This window comes from Megascapheus bottae, chromosome 6 (assembly GCF_031878675.1).
Source record: "Megascapheus bottae isolate mThoBot1 chromosome 6, mThoBot2.hap1, whole genome shotgun sequence".
NCBI classification, from domain to species: domain Eukaryota; kingdom Metazoa; phylum Chordata; class Mammalia; order Rodentia; family Geomyidae; genus Megascapheus; species Megascapheus bottae.
In genome coordinates, this window is record NC_143514.1 from 78,882,321 (window position 1) to 78,910,134 (window position 27,814).

The 27,814-nt window shown below is 45.3% G+C and overlaps 1 protein-coding gene across 2 annotated transcripts in view; it reads right to left on the reverse strand.

Moving 5' to 3' along the window:
- Nucleotides 1-6,106: 6,106 nt before the first annotated feature.
- The window catches only part of Slc25a33 (solute carrier family 25 member 33), a 34,065-nt gene continuing 12,357 nt past the window's right edge, over nucleotides 6,107-27,814 (reverse strand). The window contains exons 1-7 of one of the 2 annotated variants that reach the window (XM_090335886.1): nucleotides 27,612-27,649; nucleotides 26,875-27,054; nucleotides 16,492-16,569; nucleotides 15,599-15,699; nucleotides 12,388-12,454; nucleotides 7,060-7,340; nucleotides 6,107-6,579 (exon numbers count right to left, since the gene is read on the reverse strand). In XM_090335886.1, the coding sequence (XP_090192012.1) occupies nucleotides 6,377-6,579; nucleotides 7,060-7,340; nucleotides 12,388-12,454; nucleotides 15,599-15,699; nucleotides 16,492-16,569; nucleotides 26,875-26,921 (777 nt within the window). In that variant the 5' untranslated portion in view covers nucleotides 26,922-27,054; nucleotides 27,612-27,649 and the 3' untranslated portion in view covers nucleotides 6,107-6,376. Of the gene's footprint in view, nucleotides 6,580-7,059; nucleotides 7,341-12,387; nucleotides 12,455-15,598; nucleotides 15,700-16,491; nucleotides 16,570-26,874; nucleotides 27,055-27,611; nucleotides 27,650-27,814 lie in introns of those variants that run through there. The other variant, XM_090335885.1, reaches the window with a different exon arrangement.

Below are 27,814 nucleotides of genomic sequence, written 5' to 3' on the forward strand. Positions count from 1 at the left end.
TTGACCTTCGCTGCTTTGTAGCAAGCGCGGGCCCGCCCCTTGACTCGGCGCGCTCCCGCCGGTTAGCCAATCACAGCGCAGGACGAGCTCCGGTGGGCGGGCGACGGCGGGAACGCAAGGCGCTGGCCCTGGAGCGCCCCCTGATGGCCGGAGGTGAGAAGCCTCGCCGTGATCGTTGCCCGCGCATGCGTGTGCCGCCTGGGCCCTGGACTACAGCTTGCTTGGGGCAAGCTCCCAGGGAAAGCGACCTGGATGTGTGCACCTGCTTGCCATTGTTTTTTGCCTACATTTGTACCATCTTCTGAGCACCTAGCCAAACTAACCTGTGAGTTCTGTGTTATTATTACTACGAGCGGAAGCTCCTCTAACCACAAAGGTTGAAAATTAGGTTGTACAATAACACAGTTGCCCAACAATGGGGATGAGGTTAATAAATCACAGGACAATACTGTTTTGGAACATGATGTGGCCATTTTGAAAGTATGGCAGGGGGACAAAAACATGAGAAGGGGTAACAATGTCTGTTAAATAAAGCACCTTCTATCTGGCGAATATAATGTAACCCTTCTATTAATTACAATATATTAAAAAATATAGCAGAGTTGGAGAAATTGGCCTGGAGGGTAACACATAGCCACACGCAGATGATTTGAGTAGTTGTAGAGCCTGTGGGTGTTTGTGGAAATAAAAGGTGGTTAATGCAACTGAAAGCTAATTACCCAGAGGTGAGGATGGGATTAGGGGGAAAATTCATTTATGGATGCTTTAGTATAATTTCAATTAAATTACTCTTTAAAGAAATAAAAAGCTAACCAGGCACTGATGACTCACTTCTATAATCCTAGCTAACACAGGAGACTAAGATTTAAGGATCATGGTTCAATGCCAGCCTGGGCAGAAAAGTCCATGAGACTCTCACCTCCAACAAACTACTGAGAAAAAGCTGGACGTGGCGTTTTGGCTCAAATGGTAGAGTGCTAGCCTTGAGCAGAGGCTTAGGGGCCAGTGCTCAGGCCCTGACTGGCAAAAAAAATAAAATAAAACCGGAAACTAATAGTAAATATTTAACTATATAACATTCATGTGACCCCCCACAACATTGCTCGTGTTTGAGATCAATACTGTTTGTTTTGTTTTTGTTGTTGTTGTTTTTTTTTTGCCAGTCCTGGGCTTGAGCTCAGGGCCTGAGCACTGTCCTTGGGATTTCTCAAGGTTAAAGCTCTACCACTTGAGCCTCAGCACCACTTCCAGCTTTTTTCTATGTGTGTGGTAGTGAGGGATCGAACCCGGGTCTTCGTGCAGGCTAGGCAAGCACTCTACCACTAGGCCAAACTCCCGGCCCAATACTAAGTTCTTTAAGCAGTATTAAGTAGATGGTTGTCGCCATCTTGTCAGTTGGTCTGTGCCAGTCAGGGCATTCACTAGGCAAGAAGGGAGAACCATGGTTAAGTGATGGAAACTAACAGTAGGAACTCTTAGACCTAGGTGTCAGAGCAAAGGATTTTTCCTATTTCTGGCAGCTTCCACCAGCCCAAAGCATAAAGATGAGTGAATGGCCCATACCTGTGATCCTAGCTGCTCAGGAGGCTGTGAGGATTGTAGTTCAAAGCCAGCCCAGCAAGAAAGCCTGTAAGACTCTTATCAACAACCACCAAAAAGAAGAAGTGGTGGTGTGACTCAAGGAGTGGTAGAGCGGCCATTTTGAGTAAAAAAGCTAAGGGACAGCACCTAGACCCTGAGTCCAAGCCCCAAGATCACACGTACATGGACACCTGAATGTCCTGAAGTGTAGTGTCTTTTAAGACTCATGCCACCAGAAGGATTAGTGTCATCTGCCTGTGTCTAACAAAGGACAGTCTAATATATGGCCAATACGTACACTTAACGGAGTGCCATCACTCATCAGTCTGGGCTCATCTTGATCACTGGCATCCCTTGTGTAGAAGGCCTGAAATGGTTTGTCTGACCTTGGCTTTAGAGCCAGAAGATTCCTACAGTTTGGACCTGGTATCATGTCCTCCAAGGCCTGTCAGTCTTGGTCTCCAGTCTGCGGGGCTGCTGGAAGGTGGTGAAAGCTTTTAAGCCACGAGGCCTCATGGGGTCTTCTGGAGGGGTATGTCTTTCAGTAGGACTGAGGAGCATGGTCTCTCGGCCAGGAAAGTGAAGGGCTTTACTCTGCCACTTGGCTTCTGACATGTTGTGCCAATTTCCTTGGGCCTCCAAACAAGGAGCTAATTCTGGACTAGGGGGACCTGAGCCAAAATAAGCCTCCCTGTTTTTGAAGTCAATCATCTTAGGCATTAGCTGATTAACATATATTGGGGTCAGGACATTTCAGTCTTAAGGCACGTTGGACCATGTTCATTCATTCATTCATTCATTCATTCAAGCAGGACAGGCCACTGTGGATAAACTCCACACCTCCCATCTGTCTTACTCTCATCATCATGCTACCATTAACTTTGTTTCCTGTTGTGGGGCTTAAACTCAGGGCTTGGGAACTGTCCTCAGATACTTTTTGTGTGTGTGGGGGTCCTGGGGCTGTGGACAGCCTAGGGGCTGTCCCTGAGCTCTTCAGTTCCATGTTACCACCTTACCCTTGAGCCACAGCCCCACTTCTTGTTTTCTAGTATTAATTGGAGATAAAGAGTCTCCCAGCTTTGTATGGCTTTGTATTGCAGGGCTGGCTTTGAACCTTGATCCTCAGATCTCAGCCTCCAGAGTAGCTAGGATTACAGGTGTGAGCCTTGGACACTTTTTGCTCAAGGCTAGCACTCTGCCACTTGAGCCACAACACCACTTTCAGCTTTTTTTTTTTTTTAATACATGTGGTACGGAGGAATCAAACCCAAGGCTTTGTGCATGTGAGGCGAGCACTCTACCACTAGGTTATGCTCCCAGCCCATTGTTACCATTAATTTTTACAAGAAAGAAAATACTGTGGGCTGCGAGTTTGGCTTAGGGGTAGAGAGCTTGCTTAGCATGCACGAAGACCCGGGTTCAATTCCACAGTACCATATACATAGAAAAAGCTGGGAGTGGCGCTGTCCTCAAGTGGTAGAGCGCTAGCCTTGAGAAATCCCAAGTATAGTGGTCAGTCCCTAAGTTCAAGCCCCAGACCTGGCAAAATAATAATTTTAAAAAAAGAATACCTTCCATGGTGTCTGGTATACCCCAAGTATACAAGGCAGGTTGCATCTCTTCCTTTTCCATTTCAGGTGCTCAAGATTTTCATTTTAATGTCTTCACACAGGAGAAGTAGATAATTAAACTGTATTAGCTCAGTATCAAATATATTCACTCAAAATTGGGTGATAATTTTTAACTTTGATGATAAAAAGTTGGGTTTTTTGTTTTTCACTTTGTTTTAGCAGACCAGGACTTGAACTTGGTACCTGACATTTTACTCATTGGCTGGCACTCTGCCAACTGAGCCACATACCAAGCCCTAGTTCAGGTCTTAATATGAATGTTGAAATAGAAGGCTGTTACTAAGTGTTAGCACCACAGAGCAAGCAGGAACTTCTGGAATAGAGACAACTTTCTTGTTGAGAACTTCAGAAGCAGATACTTGACTAAGTCATTCCAGCTGTTTTTGTGTGCCAGTAGTGAGGCTTGAACTCAGTGCCTGCACTAATGTCAACTAGCTTTTGCCACTCAAGTTCACCTTGGAACTCCACTTCTGGCTTTTAGAAGATGAGTCTCCTGGACTTCTGCTCTGGCTGGCTTTGAACTGTAATTCTCAGATCTCAGCCTCTTGAGTTGCTAGGATTCCAGGTGTGACTTTTTTTTTTTTTTTTGGGTGGGTCTTGGGGCTTGAACTCTGGACCTGGGCACTGTCCCTGAACTCTTCAGCTCAAGGTTACCACCCTACTCCTTGAGCCACAGCGCCACTTATCGTTTTCTAGTGGTTAATTAGAAATGAGTCTCATGGTCTCACGGTCCTTTAGTGCTTGGGCTGGCTTTGAACTGAGATCCTCAGATCTCAGCTTCCTGAGAAACTAGGACTACAGGTGTGAGCCACTGTGCCTGGCTCAGTTTGACTTCTTGAATAGTGGTTACAACAAATTATATTGGAGATCTCAAGAATACTTGACCTCCTTATGACTTTAAAGGAGCACAAGATCAAATGCATTTTTTTTTTTTTGTGGGTCTTAGGGCTTGAACTCGGCCTGAGCTCTGTCCCTGAGCTCTTCAGCTCAAGGCTACCACCCTACCCTTGAGCCAAGGCCCACTTCTCATTTTCTAGTGGTTAAGTGGAGATGAGAGTCTTAGGTCCTTTTGTGGTCAGCTAGCTTTGAACCTTGATCCTCAGATCTCAGCCTCCTGAGTTAGCTAGGATTACAGGCGTGAGCCACTGAGCCTGGCTAGTCAAACACAATTTAAAGCCAATTTGAAGACACCCTCTTTTCATCCTTACCAAAATATTTGCAACTGCATCCGAAATACAACACTTCCACTCATAGAATCAAGTAGCTCCATTTCTTTTTTTTTTTTTTTGCCAGTCCTGGGCTTGAGCTCAGGGCCTGAGCCCTGTCCTTGGACTTTCTCAAGGCTAGAGCTCTACCACTTGAGCCTCAGCACCACTTCTGGCTTTTTGCTATGTATGTGGGATACCGAGGAATCGAACCCGGGTCTTCATGCATGCTAGGCAAGCACTTTAACCACTAGGCCAAACTCCTGGCCCCAAGTAGCTCCATTTCTACAGACTGAAAAATTTCCTTTGTGCAAAACATACTCTAATTCCAGCAAAAGACTAGACAAGCTATTTTGGTTTTACTTGCCTTCCATCTTAGTATAATCTCTTTAATTTCCTTTAAAAAATGAGGGAGTAAGCTAGGTATAGGTGGCTCATGTCTGTAATCCTAGCTACTTAGGCTCAAAGCCAATTAATCAGCCAAAAGCCAGAAGTGGAGGTGTAGCTCAAATGGTAGAGTACCAGCCTTGAGAAAACAAAACCAAATGGGAGCAATGCTAAGTTCAGGCCCCATTACTGACACACGCACCCCCCCCCCACATACACAGAGTAAAATTCTGATAAATTTTAAAAAACTAAGATTGATTGTTTATTTTTGCAGTTTATTTTTCCAGGCATCCTGTCACCTGAGCCATGCTCCTAGTTCTTCTTTGCCTTTTAAAGTTAATTGTTCAGGTTGGAATTCCTATGTTTTGTCCTGGTCAGCTTCCTACTATGCCTCCTCAGTAGCTGTGACTTAAGCATGAACTTAAGCACCAGCTGTCAGAATACAAGTGACATCCCCAGAATGGCACCACTGTTGGGTGGCATTTCGTTTTTCCAAGAGCCAGGATGGAGAGCACAGAGGAAGTGCCACTGCTTATCACAGCTGGTCTGAAGGCTGTGCCACATCCTGAGACCTCGCCTGGGCTTAACAAGGCTTCACTTCTGGAGTCAGGTCCAGGAGAACATCTTTAAAGTTCTCTGCCTTCGGTCCATAAAGTATAACTTCACAGCTTCAAATATTTAGTATTAGCTGAACATGTGGCACACAGCTGTAACCCCAGCACTTGGGAAGCTGAAGCAGAATTCAGAGTTTGAAGCCAGCCTGGGCAGAATGCAAAAACCAGTCTCTGGAAAATGAAAAATTAGTGTCAAAAAGTAATACTTTTGAGGTCGGGAGTTTGGCCTAGTGGTAGAGTGCTTGCCCAGCATGCACGAAGACCCAGGTTCAATTCCTCAGTACTACATACATAGAAAAGCCAGAAGTGGTGCTGTGGCTCAAGTGGTAGAGTGCTAGCCTTGATGAAAATGCACAAGGATAAGGCTTAGGTGGAGTTCAAGCCCCAGGACTGGCAAAAAAAAAAAAAAAAAAAAAAAAAAAAAAAAAGTTACATCTTTTCCTCCCCCTTTCATTTCTGCACTTGGCATGAACAGAAAATATAGAGAAGGGAAAATGGCAAGGATTTTTGCCCACAGTGCCACCAAAATGTGACACTTCCCACTTCTGTAGTTGTAAAAGTCAGTTTGGGAAAGGACAGATAGTTTGACTTTACCCTTCCTTTGCATTTCTGGGCACATTTCATTGCCACTTATGGGCCCTTAGCTACAGTCTTTATTACAGTGAATATAAAAGAACACAAGCAAATGTATACTTAAATTAAATAGCATGATTTAATTTAGGTGCTGCTTAATCCTCAATTCTCTTAAGTTAAAAAAAAAGTTATAATTAACTATGAACGTTAATGAATTTAAACCTTCCAGAAAGCATGAATCCAAAAGGAAATGTCCAACAGGCAACACGAGCCACATATTCTATGGCCTTTGCTGTTTCCGTTTCGAACACTCTAAAAACATCAATGAAAAAAAAATGTCTCGAGTTTTTCCGTTTTATTCTCCTAGCGCACACCAGCCGGCCCGCTACGGAGCGTGGTCTCCCAGCAGGTACACGATGAACTCATAGGTGGACAACACGATGGCCGTATTGGGGATCTGCCGGATGAGCTGGGCAAAGAGCCCGCGGTAGAAGGCCAGGTAGCCCTCCTCCCGGAGCACCAGGCGCGCCGTCTGCACGAAGGACTTGTACTTGGTGCCCTCCTCCCGGAGCCGCGTCCTGATCACCTCTGCAGGGAGAGAAACACTCACTTTAAGCTTTCCAGAACAGGAGCTGAGCAGGCACGGGGACTGGGTCCCCGCCACATAGGAGGTGACCACATGTGTGTTCCTGAGGACAGGGCAGGAGGCCTCTGGAAACACAAAGCCTGTTTTTGCCTGGCAAAAGAAACTTATGCTGTGGTTTCAGGGGTTCAGAGGAACAGTACTTAGCTGGTAGAGCACAATGGTAGAACTTAGCATAATGGAGGCCAGTGTCACCGATGGTTCAAGGGTGCAGGGGGAGCACCCCCAATCCAAAAATCTGAAACCTACAACTACCAGCACAGACACTCGCTGGCTGAGCCAGGCAACCCCAAAGTCTATGCATGTATGCCCAACCAAGAGCCTCTAAATTCTGAGACACTCTAGCTGTGACCATTTGGATAGAGAATACTCCACATGTATTTCAGAGTATGCTGCAATATTCTGGTTAGCAATGGCGAGCGTACCGTGCGGATAAGCAATGCAGGAGGCACAGCCTTTAGAAACTGCAGCAGCTGCCATGAGTCCAAAGAAACTTGTGGAATTTTTCTTCGTTCCGTTCGTGGAAGAGGCTAATGGAACTTCGTTCAGACACTTCTTTAAGCTTTCATAAATAGCAAAACAGATGATTGTTTCTGAGATTCCAGCATAGGAGGCCGTTAACCCTCTGTAGAAGCCACGGATGCCCTCTGTCTGGTAGACGTGCTGAGCACACTGGAGTGTGTTCATCTGCTTGCAGCCCCTCACTCTGCAATGAAACCAATGACAGGCTGTTGAGTGACACAACGCCACCACGCAGCACAGTGGTGATGACCCAGGACAAACCTGTCCTTTCTGTTCTGTGGCCAGCTGACCCCTGACCCACCCGAGGCCAGCTCAGTTAGCTGAGACATGAGGTGGCCCAGAGGCTGGTCTGAAACTGCATTAGCAGCCAGAAAAGCATGGGGACGTCTTTGATGCGATTCTAGAAATACACTCAAAGCTAGCCAAGTACTGTATGTAAAACCTGGAACGGATAGACATGCTAGCTTCAAGTTATGAGAGCAGAATGGTAGGAAAAGATGCTCCAAGTAGAAAGCAAGTTAAATAATAATCACGACCCCAGAATTTTTTTAGGAAACTCTGACTTGTTGACATTCTCTTACTGTTCTAATCTTCATATGGTAGAACCTGTGTATGCACTGGGACTGAACCCAGAGCCTCATGCATAAATGGGGTGTTTTTAACCTAGTATAACTAAGCTTGGTTCCTTTCACAAAAGGTACCCTGGAATAAGCTGAAGGTGACCAGATATTTTACTACTTTCCTGTTGCCATGTCCCCTCACAAGAAAGTGACTTGGGACCCGTCTACTGTTTGCTGTATCTTGTATACCCTGTCCTTTCCTGTCTCTTCTGGTTGAGTCACTGGCACATTTACTCTACTTGATGGAATAAAAGGTTGCCAATTCTCAAATTGCAAAATAAAAATAACCATGAGCTTTTCACTGCTACAATTCTATCCTTTGATTAACCATGCGTGTGTGTATGTGTGTGATGGGGCTTGAACTCTGGGCCTGGGCACTGTCCCTGAGCTCTTCAGCTCAAGGCTGGCACTCTATTACTTTGAGCCACAGAGCCACTTCTGGCTTTCTGGTAGTTAACCGGGGATAAAAGTCTCACAGATGTTCCTTCCCAGGCTGGATTCAAACTATAATCCTCAGATCTCAGTCTCCTGAGTAGACAGGATTATGGGTATGATTCACTGGCGCCCAACCTTTGTTCACTATTATACCATAAACTGGAAAGCAGAAACTGTGTTCTGTGTCACTGTGCTGTTTCTCCAGGAACCCCTGCAGCAGGAAGTGTTCAGTGTGGAAGGAGCAGTGTTAATGAAGCTCATTCAGACAAGGTTTTGAAATGTCCTGAGCATGTTGCTGAGGAGAATAAAAGAATGCTTACTGCTGGGTGCTGGAGACTCATACCTGCAATCCTAGCTACTCAGGAGGCTGAGATCTGAGGACTGCAGGTTGAAGCCAGCCCAGGCAAGAAAGTCAGTGAGACTCTTATCTCTAATCAATCACAAAAACAAAGGTGGAAGTGGCTGTGGCTCAAATGGTAGAGTACAAGCCTTGAGCAAAAGCAACTCAGGGATAGCACCCAGGCCTTGAGTTCAAGTCCTAGGACCTGCACAAGAACAACAACAACAAAGAATGCATAACAAAGCTCTCAGCTGACTGGGTGAATTTATCTGCTGCTAAAAGTGACACTAAGGGCACTATGTGAACACTTGGCACTGGAAAGCACAGCAGAGGGGTTGCCAGGAAGGAAAAGCAGCTGGCAGAAGCTGAAGGACCAGTAGACGATGGCACAACACAACCACGAAGTGGAAGGAAGATTCTCAACTCAGGGCAGCACATTCGGAGCCCCTACTCAGTCTGAAGGTGTTCACTGAAAGGGAGTCCCTGATACTCATGGAAAGATGCTGGACAGGGGATCTGTTTCAAGGGTCAGGCCTGTCCCACTTCAGGAGGCAGAACGGACTGGGGGAACCTGGGGTCCCCGAGCCATCAAGGCTGTTGGAGTCACTAGAGTGCAACAAACACAAGCATGTTTCTCTCAATCCTTCCACGAGCATCCCTTCCCCTCTGGCTTTTTGTTCATCAACTGGAGACAGTTTCCCGTCCTTTCCTGCTCAGGCTGGCTATGAGTAGCTAGGATGACAGCCATGAGCTCAGGACTACCTTTTGCTCTCTCTCCCTTCCTTTCCCTAGAGGCAGCTAAAGCCTGCTGAGACTAGCTACAAGTTTCCAGGACAACATTTCTAGGTATCTATTTCATAGGCTCCTAAGATTCCAGGCAGTTGTTTGCTTTTGATTGGAAGGAAATTGCTATCTTCAGTCCTAATTTCTAATGGAACTTGACATTTCCTCAACTGTGAAGACAGATAACAGAATCAGAAGTACTATCAATAAGAACCTGTGCTTTTACACAACTAGAAATATGCCCTAGCCCATTTGGTGTAAACCAAAAGCATTATTTACATCATCAGGTCTTTGAAGGTAGAGAGCTCCTGAGACAGCCACTAGATCTTGTTATTTCACATATTAAAGAAGCACTGCTACTGTATTCTAGGTAGTAGTAGTAGGTTTTTTTATTTGCTTGTTTTGTTTTGTTTTTCCTTGCCAGTCCTGGGGATTGAACTCTGGGTTTGGGTGCTACCTACGGATTCCTTTTGCTCAAGACTTTTGCTCTGTCACTTGCACCACAGAGCCACACTTTTTTTGGTGACTAATTGGAGATAGGAGTCTCATGGACTTTCTGGCTCCAGCTGGCTTGGAACCACGATCCTCAGATCTCAGCCTCTTGAGCAACTAGGATTACAGGCCAGAGCCACAGGCGCCCAGATTCAGATAGTTTTTCTTTTTTGTTGTTGTTGTTGTTCTGCCAATCCTGGGGCTTCAACTCAGGGCCTGAGCACTGTCCTTGGGCTTTCTCAAGGCTAGAGTTCTACAACTTGAGCCACAGTGCCATTCCAGCTTTTTCTATGTATGTGGTATCCAGGAATTGAACCTGGGTCTTTGTGTGTGCTAGGCAAGCACTTTATCAGTAGGCCAAACTCTTGGCCCTCCAAGTAGTTTTAACATTGGTAACTATATTTTATAATTGGTTCCCATTTCTTTAAAAAAAAAACAACAACAACAAAAACCACACACAAGCCAGCGGGGTGGCTCATGCCTGTAATCCTAGCCACTCAGGAGGCCGAGATCTGAAGATTGCAGTTCAAAGCCAGCTCCTGCAATAAAGACCTCAGACTCTTTATTTCCAATTAACTACCAGAAAACAGGAAGTGGGGCTGTGGCTCCAGGGTTAGGGCAGTAGCCTAAAGCTGAAGAGCTCGGGGACAACGCCCTGGCCAGGGGTAGGTTGGTAGCCTTGAGTTGAAGAATTCAGGGACAGTGCCCAGGCCCAGAGTTCAAGCCTCATGATACAGATACACAGATACACACACACACACACACACATACTGCCCAGGCTCAGAGTTCAAGCCTCATGATATACACACACTCTCTCTCTCTTTCTCTCTCTCTCTCTCAAAAACAAACAACAACAAAAAAAACCTTTATTCTAGCTGGGTATGGTGGTGTATGCCTGTAAGTCTAATACTTGGGAGACCAGGGGAAGAGAGCAGCAAGTTTTTGTCTTAAAAAACGAACAGACAAAAAAACAACCTGGGTTGGGAATGTGGTTTAGTGGTAGAGTACTTGCTTCATATGCCTGAAGCCTTGGGTTTTTATTCCTCAAGCCCTGAGTTTTTATTCCTCGGTACCTCGGAAAAAAAAAAAAAAGAAAAAAAAAAAGAAAAAAAAAAAGATTAATAGCTGGGTGTGGTGGCTCACGCCTGTAATCCTAGCTACTCAGGAGGCTGAGATCTGACGATCAAGGTTCAAAGTCAGCCAAGGCACAAAAGGACCTGAGATTCTTATCTTTAATTAACCTCTGGAAAACTGAAAGTGGGGCTTGGCTCAAGGGTAGGGTGGTAGCTTAGAGCTAAAGAGCTCAGGGACAGCACCCAACCCCAGTGACCCACAAAAATAAATAAATAAATAAATAAATAAATAAATAAATAAAGGCTAAGCATGGTGGCTCAAGCCTATAATCCCACTCTATATAATAACATAATCCACAACTATATAATAATAACAAAAATATTAATAATAAATCTGGAATTGGTGCCCAGTGGTAGAGCACTAGCCTTGAGCAAAAGAAGCTCAAGGACAGTGCCCTGGTCCAGAGTCCAAGCCCCAGGACCAGCAAAACAAACAAATAAAGCTCATACCTGTAATCTCAGTTTCTTAGGAGGCTGAGATTTGAGGATCATGGTTCAAAGCCACCAGAAGCAGGAAAGTCAGTAGACTTTTTTTTTTGGTGGGTGGTGGGCTTGAACTCTGGACCTGGGCATTGTCCTTGGGCTCTTCAGCTCAAGGCTACTACTCTACCCCTTGAGCCACAGCGCTACTTCTGGTTTTCTGGTGATTAATTGGAGATAAGAGTCTCACGGACTTTAGTGCCTGGGCTGGCTTTGAACTGCGATCTTCAGATCTCAGCCTCCTGAGTAGCTAGGACTACAGGCATGAGCCACTGTGCCTGGCTGTCAGTAGATTTTTATTTCCAATTAATGACTAAAAATAAAACCCCAAAAAGGAGGTATGACTCAAGTAAAATTCCAACCTTGAGCAAAAATCTAAGGGACAGTGCTCAGGCTCTGAGTTTAAGCCCCAGTATTAACACATAAGCAAAAGCCAAGCCCATATTTTTATCCCAGGAAAAAGCCTACAGGTCTTCACCAGCATACCAAAGGAATCTATAGCCCATAAAAAAATAATCACCTCCTGGCTAGTTTCAGGGCAGAAGCTTAGTGTATCTGAGGGTCATGGCCAGCATATGTGCTGAGGCCTGAAGGCTCCTTTTGCTCTGTCCTCGGAAGCCAGGCCTGGGAGTCCACAGCACTCTACGGTGGTGGATCCAGTCCCTTTCAGGGACACAGAAGGAAATCAGGACTGCAGAGGCAACCTCTCCTAGCCTAAGCGGATCATCTTTGTAGCTCTCCCTTCCCAACAACGCTTACAGTATAAATAAGTCTCAGAACACAGGGATGTCAACACACAGGTAAAGTGAGAAAAAAAACCAGGAGATAGATAGCCAAGGAATCAATCCTACCACCTCTAACTCCATAGCGATAACTGGAGGGGAGGGGGGGAGGGAGAGAAGATGAATTCCCAAGAGCTGTTCTACTAAGGAAGGAATAATTACTTACTTCTGTTCTAGCTGCATCCTGGTTTTAACCATCCATATAGGATTCATTAAGGAATTTGTGACAAAAGCTGGAATGAAAACACAGAAAATAGTATCATTGAATACTGGTTATGAAAACTATCCACCCATGCAATACACTGGGAAATCTGGGTGTCAGTGGCTTAACAGGCCGGACAGCAGGAAAGGGTCACGTTTCCATCCTGCAGAAGCTACAGCCTCTGAGAATGGAATGCTTGTTGTCACTGCTGCTCAAGGAAATCTCAATTTCCTACAGCCTGTTGGTCTTTCCAGACACTAGGTGGTGCTGTTGGGGTTCCTGTTCATAGGATTCCTGGGGTATAAACACCCTAAAAATCCAATTGAGAAATTTCAGATCAAGAAATAAATCTAAGCACGGGTAGCTCAGGCCCATAATCCTAGCTACTCAGGAGACTGAGATCTGATGATCAAGGTTCAAAGCCAGCCCGGGCACAAAAGAACCTGAGGTTCTTATCTCCAATTAACCCCTAGAAAATGGGAAGCGAGGCTTGGCTCAAGGGTAGAGCGTAGCCTTGAACTGAAGTGCTCAGGGACAATGCCCAGGGCGGTAGCCTTATGCTAAAGAGCATAAGACAGCACAGGGCAGCAGGGCAGCAGGGCAGTAGGGCAGGGCAGGGGAATTCAAGCCTTATGATGTCCCCGCCCCCCCCAAAAGAGAAATAAATCTAATAACAGATGCTGGAGGGGATGTGGCCAGGAGGGATCACTACTACACTGTTGGTGGGAGTGTAAACTCGTCCAACCTCTATGGAAAGCAGTATGACGGTTCCTCAAAAAGACTAAACATAGAGCTCCCCTATGACCCAACAATTCTGCTACTTGGCATTTACCCAATCGTCCAGAAACAAAAGATATACTAAATCCATTAGCACAATGATGTTCATTGTAGCACTATTTACCATAGCGAAGATATGGAACCAACCCAGATGCCCCTCAGTTGATGAGTGGATCAACAAGATGTGGTATTTATACACAGTGGAATTCTATGTTGCCATCAGAAAAAACAGCATCACCCCATTTGTAAGGAAATGGAAAGATTTGAAAAAAAGCATATTAAGTGAAGCAAGCCAGACCCAAAGGAACATAGGCTCAATGGTTTCCCTCATTTGTAATAATTAGTACACATCTAGAACTCTCCTAGCAGAAGATTACAACAGTATAAAACCTAGATACATAAGGCCATATAGGATGAGGCTAAATGAAAGGACCTCCAGGATATGGAAACAAGAACCGTATAAGTGAATGTTGTTCTTAATGTGCTGTTATTTCTCATCTCTTTTGTTGTCCCTTGGTTATCTGATATTGTTACAGTACCTTACCTTGCTATCTGATATATTGTATATATGTTTATTGGTTTACTTGAAATAGGATAGGGAAGGGGGGAAAACAAGATGAGGGGAGAGGGTGGAAGGAGGGGAATGGGGACAAAACATGAGAAGGGGTAGCAATGTTTGTGAAGTAATGTACCTTCTATCTGGAGATTATAATGCAACCCTTCTATTAATTGCAATAAAAATAAAGAAAAAAACATTAAAAAAAGAGAAATTATTGGAACTTTCTGATTTAATCCAAAGGTTACTCTATATCTCACATGGAATAAAAAATTAAATCTCCATTTACCTGAGTTCAAACTTAGAAATTTTAAAACCTGACAAATTATTTCAGAAAACTGGGCTTTTAAAAGCCAGATCTGGGGCCGGGAGTTTGGCCTAGTGGTTAAAGTGCCTGCCTAGCATGCACGAAGACCCGGGTTCGATTCCTTGGTACCACATACATAGAAAAAAGCCGGAAGTGGTGCTGTGGCTCAAATGGTAGAGCTCTAGCCTTGAGAAAGTCCAAGGACAGTGCTCAAGCCCTGAGCTCAAGCCCAGGACTGGCAAAAAAATAAATAAATAAAAAATAAAAACCAGATATGCTTTCAGGAGTCATTTTTGGTAAGTCTTCTATATCTTAGCATTGCTAATCATCCCTGATAAGCCAAAAAAGGTAACACCATGGTATTAGCCAACGACTCTAATAGGGTTGCTGAAGGCAGTAAGCAGATTAAATTCATACTCAAGGATAGTTGTTTAAGAAGCTCCTGCAAGGTCTGTTTTGTTTATTATGTACCCAGGGTTCTTCTAAGCTAATTTTGTACAATTGATAAATAACATCTCCACATTGGCTAACTCACTATTGGCCTATTAAGTGGACATCAACCTATGAAATGTTATCTGCATGCCACAGAGCCCCAAGTTAGGTACAAACACCTTTCCTGTGTGGCACAGCTTTGCTTAGTGTTATTCTTCGTTCATAGTCTGGAAACATAACCTAAAAATGTTCAGAAGATTTGCTAGTAATAACAAAGGAAGCTGGTACGAACAAGTCATAGGCTGGAAAATGGACTGTGTATGTCTGTGATTCCTGGCCTAGGTGCTGTGCTTCAGTATCTTTCACTCAAGGGTAGCACTCTACCACTTAAACCATAGCTCCACTTCTGGCTTTTTGGCAGTTAACTGGAGATCAAAGTCTCATGGGACTTTTCTGGGTGGGCTGGTTTTGAAGTGAGATCCTCAGATCTAGCTAGAATTACAGGTATGAGCCACCGACACCCAGCAAGCTGGACATTTTTAGAAAATTATTGAAATAACTTTTGAGTTAAAGGGGTGTAGTATGTATGAGAAGACAGAGCCTTTACTTTGCAATCTGCCACCAGGCTTTCTGCCAGTACTTGAGGGAGGGGGCCCTTCCACACCTCTGCAGTGAACACAATGATTTCTGGCCTGTGCACCTAATTCAAAGCACCCCGCCCCCAGGCCCTAGTCTAGAATCTTCCTGTGGAATCCAGTCTTTAAGGACAGCTGTACCCGACACCTGAAAGAGTCACAGAGAAAGCAGCTGACTTTAGAAAGCAGCTCAACAGGGAAAGCAAGAGGATATGAAAATCGCATTAATATTCCTTCAAAAGAAATGACATGAACCAGTAACATGCAAGGGATCGGCACATGTGGAGGGGGACTGAGAAGCCTGGGGGCGGGGGGGGCGGGGTCAGTTGCTCCAAACATCCATGACGTATGGATTCTCATGAAGCTTTTGGAAAATGAGAGGTGCAAGAGAAGCAATGAGCTATCTCTAATTCAGGGGTGGGGATGACATGCATGCTGAGAACCTTCTCACTCCCTAGGGTCACATACCTGCAGAGCCAGCTGAGAAAATATGCACAGTATTGCTATTAGGCACGAAAATGTCATTAAATTGCTCTTTGGCTTTGGAGTAACATGCAAAGTACACAGCCCTGTTAGAACAAAGAGAGAACACAATGAAGAAACCATTATGGCACTATAAAATCTCCATCTGCAATATTTACAAATGTAGAAGCCGGCTGGGAACCAGAAGTGTAACCTCACATGTGAAAACCTGGTCCTGCCACACAGTCCTTGTCTCCTCAGCAGTGATTTAGCGATGCCACAGGGTCTAGAATAATCCATGCGATTCCTCACACCACAATGTTGGGGAGCCCCTGTCACCTGGGATCTCGCTACAGTGTGGACTTGGGTGTGGCCTGGGCTGCTAGCCCTCAGGAACACCCAGGTGCTGACCATGCAGCAGTCACACTGGCAGCAGAAAACAGGAACCACAGCAAGCGTAGATCTAACTTTCAGTCTTCAGTAACCACATTAAAAACCACCCACAAGCTGGGTGCCAGTGGCCCACGCCTCTAATCCTAGCTGCTCAGGCGGCTGAGATCTGAGAAATACAGTTCAAAACCACCTGGGTCTGTGAGACTCTTATCTCCAATTAACCACAGGAAAGCTGGAAGTGGTGCTGTGGCTCAAGTGGTAGAGCGCTAGCCTTGAGCTGTTCAGCTCCAGACAGCACCCAGGCCGAGTTCAAGCCCCACAAGTGAGGGGGAAAAAAGCCCCAAAGCAACAAACTACCCACAGGCACCCCTGTACCACATCCAATCTGTTTGGACAAATCCAACAAGAAAAAACAGTTGGCACTGAGCAGGCAGCTCCCCCTTTGGCAAGAAAGGACTCCAGGGTATGTGCCACCCAGGGAGCTAGCTCAGCAGACCAAGGCTTACCTTGACGGTGCAACTCCAACCAAATTTGGACCCAAGCCTCTAAAAAGTGACTTTGGTCCTTCTTTCTCCAAGATTGACCTGCATAATAAGAAAAGATACACATTTACACTTGTACACCTTTATTTATATTGTTAAATTTTGTTTTGTGTATTTATAATCTTTATATTTTATTTATCATATACCATCATTTATTATCTATGCATGTTTGTTTTTTTTTTTTTTGCCAGTCCTGGGCTTGAGCTCAGGGCCTGAGCACTATCTTTGGACTTTCCCAAGGTTAGAGTTTTACCACATGAGCCTCAGCACCACTTCTGGCTTTTTTTTTTCTATGTATGTGGTACTGAGGAATCGAACCCGAGTCTTCATGCATGCTAGGCAAGCACTCTACCACTAGGCCAAACTTCTGGCCTATACATGTATTTATTATATTTATAGTTATACACCTTACACTAAGCCTAAGGCCAAATGATAAAGACCAGCCTTCATACTGGCTCCTTGCAGGAATAAGTTGTTTAGGAGACCCCAGATTCCTAGCTGACTCTATCACAGCATATGACATGGAGAAGTACAAGTAGGAGGATCACAGTCTGGCTGGCCTGGACATGACATGAGACCCTGCCTTGAAAACGAAATTACCAGTTCTAAAAGGGGATGGCAGCCAGGTAGCTACTCAGGAGGCTGAGATCTGAGGATGGCGGTTCAAAGTCAGCCTGGGCACTAAAAAGTCCATGGGACCCTTACCTCCAATTAATCACTAGAAAACCGGAAGTGGTGCTATGGCTCAAGGGGTAGGGTGGCAGCCTTGAGCTGAAAAGCTCAGGGACAGCACCCAGGCCCAGCGTTCAAGTCCCATGACTGGGGGTATGGTGGAGATACATGTGGTTCAGGTGGTAGAGTACCTGCCTGATAAGTGGGAGGCTCCAAATTCAAGCTCTAGTACTAACATGCACAAAAGCATACAAAAAAGCTGAGGCTGTGAGAGTTCAAACCCTAGTACCACCTTCCTACACACTGTGTATTTCTCCACAGTAGCCATGACCAATCTGAAAATGCAATTAAAAAAAAAATTTTAAGCTGGGCACAGTGGCTCAGGCCTATAATCTTAGCTACTCAGGAGAATGGGATCTGAGGATATTGGTTCAAAGCCAGCCTGAGCATGAAAATCAGTGAGACTCATCTCCAGTTAGCCACCAGAAAAGTGGTTCAAAGTGGTAGAGCAACCTTGAGCTGAAGAGCTCAGGGGACAGTGCCCAGAGTTCAAGTCCTATGACTGACTTAAACTCAACTCTGTATACAATATTACCAGAAAGTACCAAATACTTATTCATGGAGACATAGACAGGTTAGCAGCTGCCAGATACAGGGTAATGGAAATGGAATTAAAATAGTGGTCATATAACTGAATGTAATTATTTTAATTAGTAGTGAGTTTGTTCAGTTCTATTTACAAAATCAAATTACTTTAAAATGTTAGAGATAACTATCTCTCTTTCTTTTTGGGGTCAGTTGTGGGGCTTGATGTCTGACAGGCATGAAGTCACTTTTTTGTGTGTGTGGGGGGGTTATGGGGTTTGAACTTGGCCTGGGCCCTGTCCCTGAGCTCTTCAGCTCAAGGCTACCACCCAAACCCTTGAGCCAAGCCCCACTTTCCATTTTCTAGAGATTAATTGGAGATAAGAGTCTCAGGTCCTTTTGTGTCTGGGCTGGCTTTGAACCTTGATCCTCAGATCTCAGCCTCCTGAGTAAATAGGATGACAGGCGTGAGCTAGCGCACCCAGCTCTGAAGTCACTTTTTATGGCCCAGAGTAGCAATGGCTCTTGCTTGGCTTTGCCACACCCAGACAGCTGGGGAACATGTTGAATACATTTGTCCTGTGGTGGGGCGGGGGAGGAAGTTGGGGGGAGGGGCGGGGGAGGAAGTTGGTCAAAGAAATGAGATTTTAAATTATCTGACCTACAGACTATGTGCTTTCATTTATCAATAGGAAGGAAGTAATGCTACGGAATAAATGGGCTTTTAAAATATTAGGTCAGATGAAAGAAGCAGACCCAAAAGGTCATACTTCAGATATGTCCAGAGACACACTGTTCAGAAGAGGTTGGCTGCCTTCATCTGGAAATGATTTTGAGATGGGGAGTGATTATAAACTGTAAAGGGGCCAGCAGGGAGCCTGTGGCTCAGTTCTGTAATCCTACCTACTCAGGAGGCTGAGATCTAAGAATCAAGGCTCAAAACCAGCCCAGTAGACAGATTAGCCACCTAAGAGCTACAAGTGGAGCTGTAAATCAAGTGGCAGAACACCAGCTCTGAATGAAAGCTGAATGACCAAGCACAAGGCCCTAAGTTTAAGCTCCAGTGCTGACACAAAAATAAATAAGTAGGTAAAAGGGTCTCTTTTAGTGGGCATGAGCACATTTAAAAGTTGTGGTAATGCATAAAATTCTGCAAATACAGCATAAACACTTAAGTGTATTTCATCTTTTACACAGGGTCTCTTCAAAGGCCCTAGTACTGGGCGTTGTGGGGGCAACTACATGAGGGAATGTTTTCCTTGGTTGCACATGCTGGTTCTGGACCCCTGGACTCAGGTGATCCCCCTGTATACCTGGGACTACAGGAATGTGTGACAGTACTTGGCTGAACTGTGTACTATTAAATGGGGAGATTGCACGGTATGTGAATTACATCTTTATAAAAATACTGAGAGGGCCGGGAGTGTGGCCTAGTGATAGACCCCTTACTTAACATGCAAGATGACCTGGGTTCGATTCCTTAGTACTACATACATAGAAAAAGCCAGAAGTGGTACTGTGGCTAAAGTGGTAGAGCTCTAGCCTTGAAAAAGCCCAAGGACAGCATTCAAGCCCTGATTTGAAGCCTCAGGACTGGCAAAAATAAAAAAAAATTCTGAGAAGCTAAGCGCTGGTGGCTCACACCTATAATCCTTGCTACTCAGGAAGCTAAGATCTGAGGATCATGGTTCAAAGCCAGCCTGGGCACACAAGTCCATGAGATTCTTCTTACCAATTAACCACCAGCAAATTGAAATTGGTGCTGTGGTTCAAAGTGGTAGAGTACTAGTCTTGAGCTGAAGAGCTTAGAGACAGTACCCAGGCCCAGAGTTCAAGCCCCATGACAGATGAAACACACACAGACACACATAGACAGACACAGACACAGGCACACATACCCCAAACATAAAACAAAAAACAATGAGATTATGACTAAAACCCATAAAATTAATGGAAAACAGGGGTTAGAGGAAACACAATTCTTGGGAGACTTCACAATGAAAGTCATGGAGTTTCAGTGAATGCTCCCATGGTCCAAGTAAGCCAGCTGGCTCTCAACAGAAGCCTGAGAATTTCATGGTGTCAAGTTGAAACTCTCTTTTCCTTCCTTCTCAAGGCAGGATTGTTTTTAAAAGGCTGGGCTTGCTGAACAAGAACTCCACTCAAGCACCACTTTGAAGCACCTTGCACCTTCTAGAACAGAGTTCTAGTTAGTTAGAACTATGGCCCCCTGTGTGCCACACCAGGAGCCATCTGATAGCCACAGTGCAGGAAGGCCTGGCTCCTGGAAGCTGGGAGCCCTCATCTATAATGCAGAGGGGAGGTATCTTCAGATGACTGGGGCCACTTTGGAACTCAAGAAAGATCGTCTCCATAGTTACACATATTAACAACTGGCAAAGAGTCAGATCTGTTATATAATCCGAACTCATAGCCTATCTGGATATTTACAGCTCTCTTCTGGAACAATCAAATTCTTACTATAAATGACACACTAGGCTTTGAAAGAAGGCTTGGCAGAATCCCTCATTTTTCCAGTCACATCAGCTTTTGGAAGGGAAACAAACAGAAAACCAGAGCCACGCTGGGAACATGTATGTCTTCTTCCTGTTTTATATCACAATATGCATACCACAGACTAATGGAGACAAATGTCTCATTTCAACAGAGCAGTCTTTATCTATTTTTTTTTTTTTTTGCCAGTCCTGGGCTTGAGCTCAGGGCCTGAGCACTGTCCTTGGACTTTCTCAAGGCTAGAGCTCTACCACTTGAGCCTCAGCACCACTTCTGGCTTTTTGCTATGTATGTGGGATACCGAGGAATCGAACCCGGGTCTTCATGCATGCTAGGCAAGCACTTTAACCACTAGGCCAAACTCCCGGCCCCAACAGAGCAGTCTTTAAAAGATACCTTCTAGCTCCCTGGGAAGAATGTTACTTTTCAAAGTAACAAGTAAATAGAAAGTAACTCAGAAATTTAAAGAACAGGAGTTTTGAGCTGGAAGATTTTTTTTTTTAGAAAACCAATGGTATTTATCTAAAATAAACACTATTAGTTTAATAGTTGTGATCAAGTCTGAATTAACTTTTTGTGTTTTTATTTGCATAAAACTATATTTAAAGGATAAAAACTATCTATTGGCTGGGAATTTGGCCTAGTGGTAAGTGCTTGCCTAGCATGCACAAAGACCCCGGAGGTTCAATTCCTCGGTACCACATAGATAGAATAAGCCGGAAGTGGTACTGTGACTCAAGTGGTAGTGTTCTAGCCTTGAGAAGCCCAAGGACAGTGCTCAGGCCCTGAGTTCAAGCCCCAGGACTGACCAAAAAAAAAAAAAAAAAAAAAAGCTATCTATTCTTCCATGCAAAATATCTCTCCAATAGGTAAACAGGAGAAGCCAATGAATCATTTGCATTTTGAAAATAAACTTCTGGTAACCAACACTGGCCTCTGAAGTCAGTACTTCCTGAAGGAACAGACAGGCAGGCAACTACAACTGAATGCTAAGGGAAAGAGAAACATGGTATCTTCTAGGAAGTAAACTGAACAAAGAGTTGGGTCTTGCAGGATAGAGAAGGCCTAGGCCCTCGGTGCTGCCCGGGAATGATTAATACAGAGGTCTAGGGAACAGAGGAGGTCAGTTTCTAGCAGGGTGGGGGCGAAAACTGTCAAACTCTGTGACCATGCTGTCCCGTGTAGACTATGGACTATTCTCTGTAACAGCCCAGAGGGAGAGCACATACTGCCCCTGAGGGTCTGGCATGCATTCTGCAAAGGAGAATGAGGCAATATATATTCCCATTTTTACCTTGGCCACCAATAAAGCAATTAGAAATCTTATATTTGAAAAGCAAAGAAAGGTCGGTGCAGTGTGGTGGCTCACACCTGTAATCCTAGCTACTCAGGAGATTGAGATCTGAGGATCAAGGTTCAAAACCAGCCCGGGCACAAAAGGACCTGAGACTCTTATCTCCAATTAATCTCCAGAAAATGTGAAGTGGGGCTTGGCTCAAAGGTAGGGTAGGTAGTGTTGAGCTGAAGAGCTTAGGGGCAGTACCCAGGCTGAGTTCAAGCCCCATGACCCACAGAGGAGGCGGGGGGGGGGGGGCACAGAAAACCACGTACTAGCTGGGTACCAGTGGCTCACATCTGTAATCCCAGGTACTCAGGAAGTTGAGATCTGAGGATCGTGGTTCAAGGCCAGCTGAGACAGCAAAGTTCATAAGAATCTAATATCCAATAAATTGTTCAGGAAAAAAAACTGGAAGTGGTGCTGTGGCTCAAGGACAGAACCCAGATCCTGAGTTCATGCCCCAGGACTGGAAATACTATATATGATAGTGATGAATATTTATTTGCATGGCAGGAGTGTTAAGTCCTTTGCGCAATAGCTACAGACTTGCCCAAAGTGGCTTATTGTGGGCACTGAATTTTGCTTTGGCCACATGCACTGTTTTAGGACTTGAAGTCCCTTCAGTAAGCAAAACAACACATGTCCTATCTCCAGGGACAGGCCAAGGGGTGGGAGATAAAAGATCATGTAAAGAAGTTAAACTCCACTGCTGGATGGATGGGGACAGAGCTGGGGATGAAGCTGGAAGGGGGGATGGCGGTGGGGGAGGGTTGGGCTTTAAACAACAGGTTACTGCAAGGCCTATCTGCAAAGGTGACAAAGCTCAACCACAACATCCAGCACAAGGACCTGGGGGTAGAGAATGTCCTTGGCCTTCTAGATAAACAAGGAGGCTTCCAGGGCAACAGGAAATGAACTCAAAAAGTCATGGGGAAACTGGCAAGGACAGAGCCTGGCCGGCCAATGGCTGCAGGGATGGCCGAGGGCCGTGGCTAGTGCTTGGAAGACACTGGGACCCCTTGGGGTGTCCGCACAAGATTCCCTAGCAGCTCAGCTGAGAATCATGGATGGCTGAGTATGGGGCCAGGGCAGTTAAGACGTTCACGCACAGGCACAGGGGTGACAAGGTGGCCTCTAGCAGGGCAAGTCCTGCAGGAAGTGATCAACAGGCCAGTCCTTTATATATTTTGAAGGCAGAGTTGAGAGGATTTGCTGTGGGGCCAACACTCATAACGCCCAGGATTGTGGAGCCACACAAATAAGGCTACGTCCTAGCAAGACCCAGGTAACTCAGGGAGCAGCAGGGGCCAGGCGGTGTGGCGTTGGGTTCATGATGTTCTGCACTGTGGGAAACCTAAACCTGTTACTCACAGATGCTATTTGCAGCCAGAACACTAAATGTGACCACAGAGGGAATGAATGTCACCAGAGTGAGCCAGGCTGTGAGCCTGGGACCCTCCCCCAGCAGACATAGCCAAGGAAGCAGGAACAGTGGACAAGAAGGCAGCTAAGGTCTTGTCCTCACATCTCCAGGTGAGACTGAAAGATGAAGGAACTTGGCTTCCATCGGGGTTGTTGTTGTTACTTTCTCAGCTGCTCCAAATTGTTTTTAGAACCCCAAATGGAAGCTGAGCTGGGGAACCCCTCAAATTATGTCAGCCAGGCTGAAGAAGTAAAGCTTATGGGAAGAAAGAGCTCTCAGGTGAAAAATGTCACTTCAGATACCTCACTAGGGCTTGAATCCTAGGCCCGAGTGCTGTCCCTTACCCCCCCCCCCCTTTTTTGTTTGGTCATGGGGCTTGAACTCTGGGCCTGAGCATTGTCCCTGAGCTCTTCAGCTCAAGGCTAAGGCCCTACCCCTGGAATCATAGCACCACTTCCAGTTTTCTGGTAATTAATTGGAAATAAGAGTCTCACAGGCTTTGTAGTGCCCAGGCTGACCTTGAACCACGATCCTCAGATCTCAACCTCCTGAGTAGCTAGGATTACAGGCATGAGTCACTGCCTCTGGCCAAGCTTTTTTCTTTGTTATTTGCCAGTCCTGGGGTTTGAACTCAGGGCCAGGGCGATATTCCTGAACTTCTTTTGCTCAAGGCTAGCGCTCTACTACTTGAACCACAACCCTACTCTGGCCTTTTCTGTGTGGTACTGAAGAACCGAACCAGGGCTTCATGCATGCTAAAGCAAGTACTAAGCCATGCTCCCAGCTTGTCCCTTAGCTTTTTTATTCTACTACCTGGGCCAAAACTCCACCCCCCAACCCCTTTTGGTGGTAAATTAAAATAAGAATCTCATAAACTTTCCTGTTTGTGTAGCCTTAGAACCTCCATCCTTAGATCTCAGCCTCCTGAGTAGCTAGGGCCATAGGTGTAGCACCTGGTCACAGACAGTTTTCTACTATAGCATCATTATAACCAACATTTTACCTAATTCTGTCTTTATATTTTGATATGAATGCGTGTGAATGGATTTAAAAAGTATAAGTAAATCTCATTATTTTGTAGATCTGGCTGGACAAACTAATGAATGCTATTGTGGACAATGGAAGTATTTTGTGTGGTGTGGAAGTTTTCCCCACATTTTAAAAGATGGACTGTTTTTTCCCCCTCTCGTGTGGTTTACACTGTAATAAAGTTAGCCTCATTGGCAGTGGAGACACACACACACACAACCAGAATGAACAAACATCTGCCTGTCTCCCACGGCCCTTTGGAGTTAGTTCCACCCACTTCCGTCTCAGAGGGAATCTCCTGGGCTCTTCTGGAGATAAAGCCTCCTTTTCCCTAGTGAGTTTCTGACTCATTTGGAGCCTGGTCTCAGCAGCTGGTAGTGGCATCCAGTTCTGCTCAGAAAGCTAGATGCCTTCTCAGAGACATGTGGCTTGTGGCAATGCCTGAGCTCTGCCCAAGGTGCTGAGAGTGCGGTTGCTCAGCATCTCCACTATTTTCTCTTTTTCTAACATTTCCAAACTAAATGTCTATGTAGATCAACAGCGATGTCTTTTGTCAGTCAGGGCCTGGGTGCCATCCTTGAGTATTTTTGTTCAAGGCTAGCACTCTACCACTTAGAGCCAAAGTTCTACTTCCAGTTTTCTGTTGGCTAATTGAAAATAAGAATCTCACTGATTTAGCCAGGCATGGGCCACCATGCCTGTAATCCTAGCTACTGAGGAGGCTGAGATCTGAGGATCATGGTTCAAAGCCAGACTGGGCACTAAAGTCTGTGAGACTATCTCCAATTAACCACTAGAAAACCGGAAGTGGTGCAAAGTGGTGCTATCTATGGCTCAAGGGGTAGGGCAGTAGCCTTGAGCTGAAGAGATCAGGGACAATGCCCAGGCCCAGAGTTCATGTCCCACGACCAAAAAAAAAAAAAAAAAAATCTCACCAACTTTTCTGACCTGGCTGACTTTGAACCGTGATCCTCAGATTTTAGCTTCCTGAGTAGCTAGGATTACATGTATGGGCCACCAGCTCCTGGCTGGTGATGTCTCTCTTAAACCCATCTTTTGCCCAAGATCACTTTCAGAGGCCCAAGTATCACAATGAGTAACTGTCATTTATTATCTCTTTAAAAAAGCATATGCCCTGCCAGGGTGTGGTGGCTCTTGGTGGCTCACGCCTGTAATACTAACTACTCAGGAGACTGAGATCTGAGGATCAAGGCTTAAAGTCAGCCCACCCACAAAAGGACCTGAGACTCCTATCTCCAAACTACTCTAGAAAAAAAAACGGAAATGAGGCTTGGCTCAAGGGTGGGTGGCAGCCTCGAGCTGAAGAGCTGAAGAGCTCAGGGACAGTGCCCAGGCTGAGTTCAAGCCCCATGACCACCACCACCACCAACAACAAAAAGTATATGCCCTGCTAGGAATCCTGGTACCGCCTATAATCCCAGCACCTGGGAGACAGAAGCAGAATATCCAGTTAAGAGGCCAGCTTGGGCTACATAGTAAGGCCTTGTCTGCAAAAAAGAAGAAAGAAGACAAGTATAAGCACAGTTTGTAAGCTAAACATCAGGTAAAAACGTTCTTCTCAATTAATTTTTCCTTAAGCTTAGAGCCTGATAAACCAGATTTTTCTGCAGTAAAAATGAGTAGGGCCAGGCGTCAGTGGCTATGCCTATAATCCTAGTTACTCAGGAGCCTGAGATTTGAAGATCACAGTTCAAAGCCAGCCAGGCACATGAGACTCTTATCTCCAACTAACCACCAGAAAACTGGAAGTGGTGCTAGGGCTTAAAGTAGCAGAGTACTAGCCTTAAGGTGAAGAACTTAGGGACAGCACCCAGGTCCAGAGTTCAAGTTCTATGACTATAAACAAAACAAAAAACAAAACAAAAACCAAACAAACAAAAAAACCGAATAGGTATCTTAGATGAAAAACAAAGCCTTTTCTATTATTTTCAGGTTAGAACGAACAGCTGGGCACCAATGGTTCACACCTATAATCCTAGCTACTCTGGAGGTTGAAATCTGAGGATTATGGTTCAAAGACAACCAGGGCAGGAAAGTCTATGAGATTCTTATCTTCAATTAAGAGCCAAAAAAAAATAAAAGGCTGGGAGTTTGGCCTAGTGGCAGAGTGCTTGCCTAGCATACCCGAAGACCGGGTTTGATCCCTTTGTACCAAATATATAGAAACAGTCAGAAGCAGTGCTGTGGCTCAAGTGGTAGAGCTCTAGCCTTGGGAAAGCCTAAGGACAGTACTCAGGCTCTGAGTTCACGCCCCAGGACTGGCAAAAAAAAAAACAAAAGCCGGAAGTAGAGCTGTGGCTCAAGTGAGAGTGCTAGCCTTGTGCACAAAAGCTCAGGAACAGCTCCCAGGTCCTAAGTTCAAGCCCCAGGAGTGGCACCAAACAAACAAACAAACAACAACAAAAAATCCTCATGTCTATATTCATCTTTAAAATACAACCCACATCTGACACGTACAATTTTTCTCTGCTACCCTCTTTTTCACCCTTAAAGATGTGAGCATCAGCAACAATTTGATTCAATGCAGGTTTAAATACAGGTTTCAGTGGCCTTGCAGTTGCAGTCTAGTCACTGGCCCTGATGACACAGCAGACCCCCTTCCCCCAGGAGGCAAGGGCAGGATTCAAAGAACCCTTTCTCAAACTGAGAACAAGACTATGCAAATAGTGCCCATTCCCTGTTGGGCTTTGAGAGCCATTCTGGATTGGCAGTGGGGAGGTGGTGGCAGGAAGGAAAGGGGCTGGGTAAATGAGGGCTGACTTACTTCAGAACTTGCAAGAGTCCTGGGGTCACAGATGTTGGTCTCACCATCCCAGCTCCACTAATGGTCCCCAGATGAACCTGAGGATAATAGACTGTCCGGAGGGCTAGTCTCGAAGACTGCAACCTAGTCTTAATGACTTCCAGTGGACAAGTGAAAATAGCACCAACTGTGCCCCCGCACCTGTAAGAAGACATCACAGTGTGATCAGAAGGTGACTGGACCCTCCCTCCACGCCAGTACAAGATGAATCCAAGATTGTTTCTCTCTCCAAAAAAAAGAGTATGTGCCCATTCAGTGAAGAATTGTAATACAAGCCAGGTTAAAAAGCAGTTGAGGGCCAGGAGCATGGCCTAGTGATACAGTGTTTGCCTATCATGCTCGAAGCCCTGGGTTTGATTCCTCGGTACCACATATACCGAAAAAGCTGGACGTGATGCTGCGGCTCAAGTGGTAGAGTGCTAGCTTTAAGGAAAGCCCAGGTACAGTGCTCAGGCCCTGAGTTCAAGCCCTAGAATTGACCCCCCCCAAAAAAAAATCAGTTGAAATTCTGTCAGCATAGACAGTCAGCATAGACAGCTACTTCACTGTACCATCCTGCTATAGCAGCATTGGACACCTGTCATTTCTAATCTGAGCTACACTGTTCTGAATGTTCTAGAAAATGCATCTTTGCACACCCAAGACAAGTATTCAAGTAATATCGCTATTTTGAACATCCATATTTATCAGATACAGACCCTTATATGAAAAGCTAATTTGGATCCCTCTGAAAATTAGAGCGTACAGATGGGGATGTGGCTGAAGCCTAGAATCTTGTGTATCTGAGAGATGGAGATGACGTGGGGAGGGATAAAGATTCAACGCCAAATCAATGGCTGAGCTATGTGTCAATGACACATGACTTTCATGTGGCATCCTGAGCTATGGGGAAAGAGCACAA